Raw genomic sequence first — 13,437 nt, 5'->3', positions numbered from 1 at the left:
AAAAAAAAAAAGCAGACTTTATTAACTAATGGTTACTGAAAAGCCAAACTTTTCCAGCCCACTTCATATTCTCTTTTAACCATTTCAGGGCAGAACAATGTTCCAAACTATAAACCTGTTCCTTATTAACATTGACAGTCATATGTTTAACGAAAAGCTTTGGATCTGATATACGAGCAGCCATAATTAACCTTTCTACTGCAGCTTGATAATCATCATTGCTCCGAGACTGGTTGTCTTCACACCTATAAAATGAACACCTCATAAAGTCAGAAACTCTTAAAAAAGATAAGCTATATAGTTTCTTCAAAAGATAGTCATTTACATTTACTGGTACTAAGCTACGATCGTCTTTTCACCATATTCTTCTAAAAGTGGCTTTCAAACTTTTTTGATCATGACCCACAGTAAGAAAGGCATTTTGGTCAGGCGTAGTGGTATAATCTGAGTGATTTGGAGGCTCAGGTTGAGGGGATCACTTGAGGCCAGGAGCTCAAGATCAGCCTGAGCAACACAGTGAGACCTTCGTCTCTACAAAAAATTTAAAAACTAGCTGGGTATGATGACGTGCACCTGTAGTCCCAATTGCTCAGGAGGCTGAGGTGGGAGGATGGCTTGAGCCCAGGAAGTTGAGGTTGCAGTGAGCTATGATTGCACTACTGCCCTCTAGCCTGAGTGATAGGGCAAGACTCTGTCCACAAAAAGACATATTATGGCCCAGTATATACCTTCATACATAAAAAGTAAATTTCACAAAACAAGACTTACCCTGATGACAAAAACCCCGATTTTAAAAATAATGCTAGTTGTAACACCCTAAATTGATTTCACCACACAAATAGTCTGCAACCCAGTTTGAAAAATACTGATCTAGAACACAGCTAATTACCTGTATCTTTTCATGAGAATGCATACAATACTAAATGTAATCCAGTTTAGAATTAACGTTCACATGTTAGTTTTACTTTGATATTGACTATTTTTAGTTATAAGGAAATACTTAATATGTAGCTAACGTTTGGTAACAAATTGTATAGCTATAGGGGCTTTATTATATTTCTGGTTATTTTCTTCAATCCTGATTTAGGGTGCTTCCTTAAGTGCTAGAATTAATTTTTCTAATAATTTTTCTACCAGCTCCATCTGCAATCAATTGTCACTGCATTGACTTGCATAAAATTTCCACCTTATGTCAGTTTTTCCTCTGGGGTAGGGAATGGGAACTATTTAAAATAGAGATGTGGCCTGTTACATAAAGCATCACTTTTTTCTTTGTGTTCACTGCTTCCTACTCTTGGTATCTACAGGGCCCAGCAGCAAGTTCTGAGTAGGAGCCTATCTGCATTAACATCACAGTGTGGTCCAGAGTGACAAGAGTGAGGACTTGCACTTGAAACAGGAACCAGCGGTCACAGAGAGGAAAGACTGGTCAGGTGCCTTTTAGTACATTCTAGCTTAGAAAGAGGTGCCCGGGAATCTGGTAGGTGGTGCACATGCCAACCATGTGCAGTTTAAATAAGTCTAAAGACGAATGCAATTCTCTCTCATAGAGAGAGGTAAATGTAACAAGGCAGGGCTTAGCATGATAATGACAATAGAGAAAATATATGGGCTTGGACAAAATCAAAGATTTAGGTATGCCACTAGTTATGCACTATGGTTACAAATACCTTTCAAATTCAAGAAATAAATAAAGAAGTTGCATGTGTGTGGGGAATAGAAAGCTATGAGAAAACCATGACCTCATTAGGATGATGGGGAGCCTAGATGCCTTATCCACCATACTGCACAGTGGTAAATAAGGAAGCACTCTGAAAAAAAAAAAAAAAAGAACTATAAGAAAAAAGGTGACTTTTAGTGGGTTTTTTTGAAGGTGGAACTAAAATAATTTACTTCCTAATTCTCCTCCCCTTAAGTGTGGGCTGGACCAAAAGACTCACCTACAACAAAGGAGAGCAGAAGTGACAGTATGTAACTTTGGATACTAGGATGTTGGATGACAACTCTCCATGGGTCTCTTGAGTCTGTGAAGTTTTGCAAGAGTCACTGCCTACCCTTTGTTCTAAATTACCAGGATTATATAGTGAACAACCTTGAAAGATAAAGATAGTTTTTCCTTCTGGAGCAAAGGGCAGGTTTGCTCACAGTCTTAGATGATGGAGATAGTACCTCCCTGCAAAGCAAAGGGCAGGCATGCTTATTACTCATAAAAGATTTGGGTTTCCTAAGCTGGGCACTCCTCTCCTGTTACAGAACTCATGGCATATGTAGGTATCCATGTGGGCCCATCTATGGGACTTAGGAGCAAGAGGAAATGATGCAAATATGTAGATAATCATGCTGTTTGCCGTACCACAAATAATAAATTCCTCTGTCTCCAACACAGGAGTCTTGTCTCTTATGCTACCATCTATGAAACTGTGGCAGGTTAGCTTATAGCTTGCAAATAGGGTAAAATCTCAGACTCTTTACAGTTCTTGCTTGATATAGGTCACAAAAGACCCTGCAGTTTCCTCCTTGCTTTTTCTTTCTTGGATCACTTATTCTGGGAGAAATTAGCTGTCAGTCATGTCATGAAGACACTTAACCAACCTATGGAGAGGCCCATGTGGTAAACTGAGGCTTCCACCCAACAGGTATTTGAGTGAGTCATCAAGGAAAACGATCCTCTAGCTCCAGTAAGCTATCATGTAGGTGACTAAAGTTTCTGACAACACCCTGACTCCAACTATGTGGAGAAACTCTGAGTCACATGAAAATCCCTGAGCCAGGACAATCCAGCTAAACCTCTCTGAAATTTCTGACCCACAGATACTAAGATACTATTTGCTGTTTTAAGCCATTAGGTCCAGGGATAATTTATTCCACAGCAATAGATAACTAATGTAATATTCAACCAGAGGATCTGGTTTGTCACACCTGTAAACTAAAGCAAAATTCTTGTCAAGAAGCTCTAAAACAGGATTCCCAAGAGATCGTTATATTCCAAGTTTCCTGGATAAGGCTGACGAGAAATCATATGGCCTACTACCATTTAGGCACACCATGTACTGTATGCCTAAATTCTAGGATTCCAAACAAAATTACATGAAAGGGTGTCACTCTGGGACAGTATCTACTTTATAATATTTATGCATATATAGCATTGTAAAATATAGAAACTAGGCTGATGGCTTTATTTTCAATGGTATTCTTGGCTGAACCTAATAAATGATCACGTATTTCCCTTTTAGACCCTAGTCCTTTTATCTTTTGAGTTGACTAGAGATTTTTATAGGTACTGATCTCTAAACACAAGAAAGGCTGGTACCTAAAGAGGATCCATCTCTTTGAATATTTAACTATATCTTTGAAGTTGCTAAAATGTTTACTGAATGCTACTAACTTGTTTGGTTTTAAGCCTCAAACAGGTCTAATCCTTTCTCAATTTAAATGACACCAGAGTTTGCAATATACACACAAAGTACACATATAAATATATACATAAATATATATGTATATATAAAAACACATAAAACATTTACATCCTAGGGTGGGAGTAGGGAGCCAAGATCTACATTCAGAATGCAGTTAAAGTTATGTCAACCAACCTTTTCAAAACTATCTGCAGTATCTGTGTAGAAGTTCCAGGACTCTGAATACTACTAGCATTAGATACCATGAAGATTTCAATAGCTAAGAGCATTTCAATCTCAGATAAATAAGATGGAATTAGAAGAAGTTTTCGGTATAAATTTCCTTCCAGTGGTGGGTAGCAACCCAAGGAAAGAGCACCTGAAAAATCAAATAATAGGTCAAACTTTACTAAAACCCAATAGGTAAAAACCTAGATTTCTGAAATACCTATAAGTGATAATTACTCACACAGAATACACCTTCACATTAGAATTAGATTAACAAATTACATGATAGCTTATCCTAGTATATTTCACATTATTCTTTGTAAAGTGTTTTTGAGACATTAAATAAAAAGCGAGAAGGGCTGGGCGTGGTGATTCATGCCGGTAATCCCAGCATTCTGGGAGGCTGAGGCAGGTGGATCTCTTGAGGTCAGTAGTTCGAGACCAGCCTGGCCAACTTGGTGAAACCCCATCCCTACTAAAATACAAAAATTAGTCAGGTGTGGTGGTGGGTGCCTGTAGTCCCAGCAACTGGGGAGGCTGAGTCAGGAGAATCACTTGAACCTGGGAGGTGGAGGTTGCAGTGCGCCGAGATTGTGCCACTGCACTCCAGCCTGGGTGACAGTGTGAGACTCCATCTCAAAAAAAAAAAAAAAAAAGTGAGAAACATTAAAAAAAAAAAAAAACCTCTGAAAAATGACTTTTGAGCCTTATTACGGCAGACGACATTTATTTCAAGCCATAGTAAACACAAGATAATTTCAGAATAACTATTTTTGAGCACAGTTATTTATAGTACCATTAGAGTTTATGCAATATTTACTGTTGCTACTAAATGTCTGGCATTGTGCTAAGCACTAGGCATAAAATACATTTCCATCCTGTAGGTGATCTGTGTGTTGTAGCCACACTCACCATTTCATGTTTTTAAAACTTCACTTTTCAAGAGAAGAGATTTAACCTTTAAATTGTTTAGGTGCTTATTAGGAGTGATATATAGGGAAATACCTTTAAAACTTCTAGAACATCCAAATTATATATAGGCAATTTTATATTATTATATTTTACTGAAACCAATTTAAATCTGTATGTAAATTTTGCTAAAAATGTTTTGTTTTGTTAGAACAAGTTTCTTCAAGAAATCTTTCTAATGTGGGTAATGGCTAATCTTTGAAGACCTGCTATGTGCCAGGTACATGTGCTAATAAACACATGGGTTTTACCTCATTTTAATCTGACAATGTGCTACCTTTGAAATTAGGTGCTATTATTCCCATGTCATAGACGAGGGGCTTTTGGTAAGCATTCAGGCTCTCTAACCGTCCTTGGGGTGCCCACTTTCTGGTTCCAGATTTTGGATTCCTAATCACTAGCTATTCCCACCTCCCTAGATCACTGCCAGGAGCAACAAACTGTTAACTCATTAACTTCACTAGTTTTTGGTAGGTATAATTTACATGCATTCTTATTTAACTTTTCTTACCAGAATTAAAAAATAGAAAATAACAAATTAACTAGATTAACTAGAAATCTACTAATATGATTTTTTTCACTCAAAATGAAATGTGAGAAGAAAAATACTCACATTTGATTTGGGGGGAGGGGGAAGTAATGGAAAGACACACTAATAACATATCTCTCCTGACTTCTCAGATCTGACAGAAAAGCAGTATTTTTAGGACAAGGCAGAACAAATCAGGAACATGAGGAAGGCAACTCTGTTGTCCCTAGACAATCTCCTCCTGATTAGTCTGGCATGAAAGCAAGGCAAAGCCATCAAGAAAGTAACAGACAACTCACAGGATGGACAAAATATTTGTAATTCATATATCTGACAAGGGATTTGTATCCAGAGTGTATATAAATGCATATGTACATGTGTATGTATGTATGAATACACTCTTACAAAAAAAAGAGGGCAAAGGATTTAATAGACATTCTCAAAAGAAAATATATGAATGACCAATAACTGTATGAAAAGGTCCTCAACATCATTAGTTATTAGGGATATGAAAACCAAAACTGTAATGACATATTACTTAACACCCACTAGGAGGAAAGCTAAAATAAAAAACACAGTAACAAGTGTTGGTGAAGATATAAAGAAATGTCTAGGAAATCCCATACATGGCCGGTGGGAATATAAATATAAAATGGTGCTTCTTCAGGAAACAGTTTGGCAGTTCGGCAAAAAGCTAAATATAGATTTACTGTATGAGTCAGCAATTCTCCCAAGATAAATGAATGCATATATACACATAAATACTTATGTGAATATTCAAAGTAGCACTATTCACAATAGCCAAAAAGTGAAAACGACTCAAATGTCCATCAACCAATGAATAAACAAATTCCATTCTATAGAATGTTGTTTAGCAATAAAAAGGAATAAAGTATTGATACATGCTACAACATTAAAATTTGAAAACACTAGGCTAAGAAGCCAGTCATGGCTGGGCATGGTGGCTCACATGTGTAATCCCAGCACTTTGGGAGGCTGACATGGGTGGATCACCTGAGGCTGGGAGTTCAAGACCAACCTGGCTAACATGGTGAAACCCCATCTCTACTAAAAATACAAAATTAGCTGGGCATGGTGGCACACAACTGTAATCCTAGCTACTCAGGAGGCTGAGGCAGGAGAATCACTTGAACCTGGGAGGCAGAGGTTGCAGTGAGCCAAGATTGCGCCACTGCACTCCAGCCTAGGTGACAGAGTGAGACTCTGTCTTCAAAAAAAAAAAAAAAAGTCACTAAAACTCATGTATTGAATGATTCCATTTATGTGATCTGTCTAGAACGGACAAATTCATGGAGACAGAGAAGAGACAACCAGGGAATGAAGAATAAATGTTAATGTGTACAAGATTTATTTTTCTGAAGGTGTTAAAGATGTTCTAAATTTAAACGGTGGTGATGACTGCATGACTCTGTGACTATACCAAAAGTGAATGTATTATATACTTTAAGTGAATTAATTTCATGATATGTGAAATTATCTCCATAAAGTCATAAAAATATTAAAACAAAAAAAGTTTTAATAAAGTCAAAACAAAGGCACTGGCACTAACTCTTAACAGTGCCTTGAAGAAAGTCAGCCTTAAGTCCCAAATGAAGTACTACTAGACACGGTTATACACCACTGAAAGGCTCTTCTTGCAATGTTAAGCTATGTCTGAAGATAAATCCAAAAGGAGTTCCAATATAATTTAATGTCAACGTTGTTAGAAAATGAGATGTTTTGAAGACTGATCAGTGTCTATAAATTACTCATTTGGCTGTAAATGACTCATTTTTATTCATGGTTTTATAATTCAGTTACATTCTTTAAAAACCAAAACGACTCTTTACCCCGTAACCTCACCTGCATAAGTCTCAGAAGTTACACTGCATATGAAATAAGGAACACGTGTGATTAGATAAAAGGAAAAGTTCCAATAACAAAGATACTGTACTGTACACAGGCATTAATTGCTTTAACACACTGCTAGGCTGGGCACGGTGGCTCACGCCTGTAATCCCAGCACTTTGGGTGGCCGAAGCAGGCGGATCATGAGGTCAGGAGATTGAGACCATCCTGGTGAACACAGTTAAATCCCTTCGCTACCAAAAGTACAAAAAATTAGCCGGGTATGGTGGTGGGCGCCTGTAGTCCCAGCTACTCGGAAGGCTGAGGTGGGAGAACGGCGTGAACCCGGGCGGCCGAGCTTGCAGTGAGCCGAGATCAGGCCACTGCACTCCAGCCTGGGCGACAAAGCAAGACTCTGTCTCACAAAAACAAACAAACAAACAAAACAAAAAACAAATAAAACCGCACTGCTAAAAAAAATCACTACAAGTAATTCTTACTAGGGCTGAATAGATTTGCGGGAATGAGGCGTGACTGCTAATGGACATGAGGTTTCTTTCTGGTGTGAATAAAATATTCTAAAGTTGATTATGGTGATGGTTACACAACTCTCAGATACGGCAAAACCATTGACTTGTATACTTTAAATGGGTGAATTGTATGGCATTTGAATTATACTTCTGTAAAGTTGTTAAAATTTTTTAAAGTGATAAAGTTTAGATGCTTTAATATAAAATTTTATTTCCAACTAAAAAGTAGAAATATTTATAAAAATCTCATTTAAATATCTGAACTTATACTTGTTCCTGTGGCGTATAAACACCTTCTGATGGCATCTCCCCCAAGTTGCAGTTACATGAAAAATAAATTATTCCCATTAACTTCAATTCTAGAAACTAAAATCACATACACACACCTATATGTGCATGTGTATGGTTTCTAGAAGTCTGAAGGTAAATAGTATAAAGAGTTGAAACATAACTACACAATTGAAATTAGGTGTTATGAACAAACAATTCTATCTTTCCTCTAAATTTCTGATCACCCTTTTTAAGAAAACACAGCTTTCAAAACTTTTTTTGATTATAACCTACAAGAAACACATTTTATATAATGACCCAGTATACATATGTGCATACATGCAACTGAAATGAAAATTTTATCAAATAATTAACCTTACTACCTGTAATGTACCCTAATATTTTCTTTCCCATTTTGTTGGGGGAAAAAAGTTACCACCTGCTACACTGATCACAGCTGGCCACCTGAAAAACACTTCCAGCTCAGGTAGTAGTGGCTAGGATATTTGACACATCTGGTACAGGGTGACACAGAGTAGGTACTCAAATATTTGTTATATACATGACAGTGGTAGAAATGGTAGTTGAAGACAAATTACTGCATGAAGGCAGAAAAAACAATTCTTTTCTAGATCTAGAACCTACATGGAATTATTTTCTAACTAAAATACCTGCGAGGTGGCTTGGACTAGAGAAAGCACTAATTTTCCAGGCTTATTTGTTAGAGAACAACAGCTGTAAGTAGATTAACAAAGTTCTATTACTAAAAGCCATGTGAAAAACATATACCATGTTGCATTGTTATGACAGCCTTTGTGTTTCTGATGTGACCTGCTATTGAATATTCTTAGTTATAACAATTAGGGATACAGCAGAGATAAATAAAAACATGAATATTCTTTAAACTTCATTCTACCCAATTGTTTTATGCCTGTATTATTTATAAGATATGCCAAACTGGTTCTATCCTGTTATTTGTTCCCTTTGCTCGCCCTCTAGCGGACAAGCTACTGTGCAAGAAATAAAGATTGGAAATTGGAAAGACTGGAAATAAGGAAAGCAATTGCAAACAGAAGAGAAACAATAGGCTTCAAAAGAGAGCACAGATCTGTTGAGATCACTACATATGAATATGTATTACTGCTCTTTTAATACATATAAATATCTAATCTTAAATATTATAAATTCTAGGTTAGAGAATCAAATTATAAACCAATATATTAAAACATTTTAAATGTAACTTACTTTTGTAGTGGGCTCTGGCTTTGAGCCATAAATGACTCCTTCCTAAAGAAGTAATTAATCTTCTAAGAAAGGAAAAATCAATAGGGATGCTCTTTGAAATCATGAATTCCGCCACAGAGGATGACATACCAAGAGTATTGCTTTCTATACAGGAACCTAGAAGCTTATTAAAAAGAAGGCTATATTGTGAGACTTCCACAGTTTCTGGAATGAAAAAAAAATGACATAATAAAATTGATTTATCTTAGTGTCTCAAACCTCCATCTCATACTCCTTTTTATTTCTCCTCCCCTTGACCCTTTCTTACCCATTATAGGAGTCACAGTCACTAAAATGCAATCATGTTATATATTCTCTTTATTTTTCTTCTCCTTTTTCGAGACAGGTCTCACTCTGTCGGCCAGGCTGGAGTGCAGTGGCACGATCTTGGCTCACTGCAACCTTCACCTCCTGGGCTCAAGTCATCCTCCCGCCTCAGCCTCCTGAGTAGCTTGGACTACACGTCCACCAGGCCTGGCTAATTTTTACATTTTTTGCAGAGATGGGGTTTCACCATGTTGCCCAGACTAGTTTCATATTCCTGGGCTCATCTACAGCCATACCACCCTGAATGCACCCATATCGTCTGATCTCAAATTCCTGGGCTCAAGTGAACTGCCTGCCTTGGCCTCCCAAAGTGCTGGGATTACGGGCATGGGCCACGGTGCCCAGCCTATCTTACATATTCTCTAAGTAAGAAATGAAAAAGCATTTGACAAAAGAAAAACCATTAACTTCCTTTGCAACAGAGAAGATAAAAAGAAGATTGACAAAAATTTCAGAAGATGCCTTAAGACCTCTGTATTTGATCCCCACGTGTGACTGTGTATCTGCAGTGTCTTGAATAATTTCTCAATTCTGTTCATATTATATCTACAGTTCAGACCTTAGCCTTATATATCCCTCGACTAAAAATAAATAATCTCCTAATAAATATTTACTGCCAAATTTAAAACAATCCTTTAATGGGTTTTCTATTCCTTCAGTCATTCTTAGAAGAAAAAGAAGTCATCTTAGAGACTTCTCTTTTATTCCTTATATTCAGTCAGTTGGGTCTGTGAGCTAGACTGTAGTTCTTTACTGCTTTAGATTCTTTTAGTTATCCAGGCCTTATCAGCAAATTAATCTCTCTACTTTTAGTCTTTTCCTAAACACTACTGCCAGAAGAACTTTCCCGAAACACCAACTTCATTATATCACTCCCTAGACCCAAAATTCTAGTGACCCTTTTTTATACACAGAGAATAAAACCCCTTTAGTCTGACATTTAGGGTCTTCCAAAATCTCGCACAACTATCTGTCTAATCTCCCTATTACTACTTTATTTCATTACCAACTAATTGTATATTAAAAGATTGCTAGATAGCAGTCATTGGGCCAGGAATACCAAGGTAAAGAAAATAGTACCATCTTGATTGTTTCTCCTTATATATCATCACTTTATATAAGGAGAAACAGATAAGAACACTAATTACAATATAGGAGCACAGTGGAATTAAGTGGGAAAATGAAAATTTATAGATAATACGATGAAAGTACTGAGGGGAGGCTCTCAAGTTAACGTTTTCAACATCTTCTGAACCTATCACATAGCTCATTCTTGACCCAAAGCTTTTGCTCATGGACACCCAACATTCAAGAGTACTAACTATCACTGCCCACATTGGTGTTTCTTTGAACTTGGCATCTGTTTCATTTCCTCCATTTCTTTCAAGTTTACCTGTGTTCCTAGGTAATGTAAACTAAGTTCTGTATTTATTCAGTGATAAGAGAAAAAGCTTGCTCGGGGCATTTAAATATATTGTCTGCTGATGACAGAAGTAGGGAAAAGGGAATGATAAAAATGCTTGTCTTAGGAGCTGCTGACAAACAACCCAAAGATAAGCATCTCAGATTTTTTTAAACCATCAGGAACGCATACTCAATTTGCAAAGAACACATTTTACAAAAAACTACTTCATTAAAAAATACGCTGGAATATAAAACTCAATCAAAACAGGTGGATAACTGTTTCTTATTAACAGTTAAACACCAGATGGGCAAGACATAATTAAGATAGACTTTTAAAAAACATACCTTGGGAATTTTGAAAACCTGGTAGATTCTGCAAAACTTCAAATGTCTGTCTATAAAGGCTCTTGGCTAAGGTTTCATGTGCAATTGTACAGAGCAAATTATGTCGATTAAGCACATCCAGTCTATCACAAGGCCATAGAGGCGTATCGATTATCCATTCTGACTCTTCCAAAAAGAAAAAAATATGAGTAGTTTATACCATGAAAATGACACTTAACAGTATAATCACAAGTAATATTTCAAAATATTTTTTGGAGAAATAGGCAAAACTTAAAGAAGATAACCATGGCTCAAATTTATTAGAAATAACGTATATAATAGTGATGATCATCATCTGAAGAAGATGCAAGCGAATGGCCACTTTGTTAAACTTATTTTTAATTAATTCTTCATCTAAGTGTACTAGTCAATTACCAATTTTAAAGGTAATGTTTATTTTTTATACAAAAAAGTTCAGATTATCACAAATATTTGCTATAACATAAAATATTATTCGTGTGGACAAATGTAACAATTTCACAATAAATAATTTAGTTTTTGGTATTACTGGGGAACAGTTTTTCTTTTCTTTTTTTTTTTTGAGATGGAGTCTCATTCTGTTGCCCAGGCTGGAGTGCAGTGGCTCAATCTTGGCTCACTGCAACCTCTGCCTCTCAGGTTCAAGCGATTCTCCTGCCTCAGCCTCCTGAGTAGCTGGGACTACAGGCACATGCCACCACACCCGGCTAATTTTTTGTATGTTTAGTAGAGTCTGGGTTTCACTGTGTTAGCCAGGATGCTCTCAATCTCCTGACCTTGTGATCCGCCTGCCTTGGCCTCCCAAAATGCTGGGATTACAGGTGTGAGCCACCTCGCTCGGCCAGTGAATAGCTTTTCTTAACAATTTCTATTTTAAAAACAATTTATATTATGAAATCATTGTTGTATATAGAAGAATATCTAATATACGTTATAAAAGCATAGCAATAAAATTAACTCCCATGTACCCATCACACCCATCCTAGGACCCTCAAACGAACAGATCTCAGACCCTCTTTAAAAAAAGAGAATATGACCTATAATGCTGAAGTTCCTTAATTTCTGCCCTGATTTTCACATTGAGAAAAACAATGGGAGACTGTAGTACAGAACACTGAGGTACTAAGATGTTAGAAATGTCAATATTTTATCATTTACCTAATTTACTCAATCATTGTACACATAGTGAAACATTACCCTATATAACATTCAAATCACATTTTGGTGCTCTTTTTCAATTGGACTAAATGTAGAAGTAATCTTTTTATTTTGTGGCTTTCCCAGCATAGTGAATGTAAAAAGTATTGAAGAAAAAGTTGATAATTCAAATACATCATGACAAAAGAAAGCTTTCAGTAGTATAAAGCTTTAAAAAGGAGCTTTTCAATTACTAGAGTCCACTTGATTGATTGACCTAACAGAGTTATACTATGTGTTAGGAATGTTCTAAGTGTTTTAAGAATATTAACTCACTTAGACACTTTCATTAATTTGCTCCTACATTTGCTGAAATTTTAATATAGAGAGAAATGTAAATGAACTTAATATCTTCAAAGACTGTATGATCATCTGTTAAACACAATTCCCATTAAAAGTAAAACTGTTAGTTCACCATTCCTTATAAATTGAATTTTACTTTGAATAAGTTCAATTATTTTTTATCTGTTAGATATATCCCATGTACAAAAAGTAAACTATGTAAACCTTTTCTTATAAAAATTGCATCGTTTTCCTTTATTTAATACTTAGTCTTTATATTTAAGGGAGGATAATGGTCACATTTTTTGGAAAGTATATATGGTATTTTAGGAGATTCATTTAAAAATTTTATCAAACTGTTTAGGTATACAAAAAAATCTGACCTAGCATGCTCTCTCCCCACATCATCTCCCTGTCTAGGTTTTTGGGTTTTTCTGTGTTTTCTTTTTCTTTTTTTTTTAACCTGTTCAGTGCTACCAATCAACCGACAGTCTGTGAGGGGCAGCACGGGATCAGGCAGCAGGGTTCTTCCCTGCTTGCCTTGGTTCCTTTGCAGGACTGAGCCACCTGGCTGTGGGGGAAGGCGTCAAGCTGTATCCCAACATGTGTAGGGTGATGGTCCCTGCTGGCACATCCAGGTTGTGGGCCGACCTGTGCTGGGGAGAACAGACCTGGGCATGGAGGGGAACTGCTCCCCAAAGGTTTCCAGTTGCCTCTCCTCTTTCCACTTTTGTCAGCCAATCAGTGTGTGGTTTCTGTGCCACAAAGGCTTCAGGAAGTATTAACAAAAGAAAAAAAAAAAATATATATA

At 36.6% G+C, this 13,437-nt stretch overlaps 1 protein-coding gene across 1 annotated transcript in view; it reads right to left on the bottom strand.

Annotated features, from left to right (window-relative positions):
- Positions 1-25: 25 nt before the first annotated feature.
- The window catches only part of TOPAZ1 (testis and ovary specific PAZ domain containing 1), a 92,244-nt gene continuing 78,832 nt past the window's right edge, over positions 26-13,437 (bottom strand). Inside the window, exons 17-20 of the mRNA XM_011952609.1 lie at positions 11,130-11,294; positions 9,015-9,218; positions 3,591-3,774; positions 26-245 (exon numbers count right to left, since the gene is read on the bottom strand). Of these exons, the coding sequence (XP_011807999.1) occupies positions 26-245; positions 3,591-3,774; positions 9,015-9,218; positions 11,130-11,294 (773 nt within the window). The remainder of the gene's footprint in view (positions 246-3,590; positions 3,775-9,014; positions 9,219-11,129; positions 11,295-13,437) is intronic.

This window comes from Colobus angolensis, unplaced genomic scaffold (assembly GCF_000951035.1).
Source record: "Colobus angolensis palliatus isolate OR3802 unplaced genomic scaffold, Cang.pa_1.0 Scaffold344, whole genome shotgun sequence".
Taxonomy (NCBI): domain Eukaryota; kingdom Metazoa; phylum Chordata; class Mammalia; order Primates; family Cercopithecidae; genus Colobus; species Colobus angolensis.
This window is presented reverse-complemented; position numbering and strand designations above follow the sequence as displayed.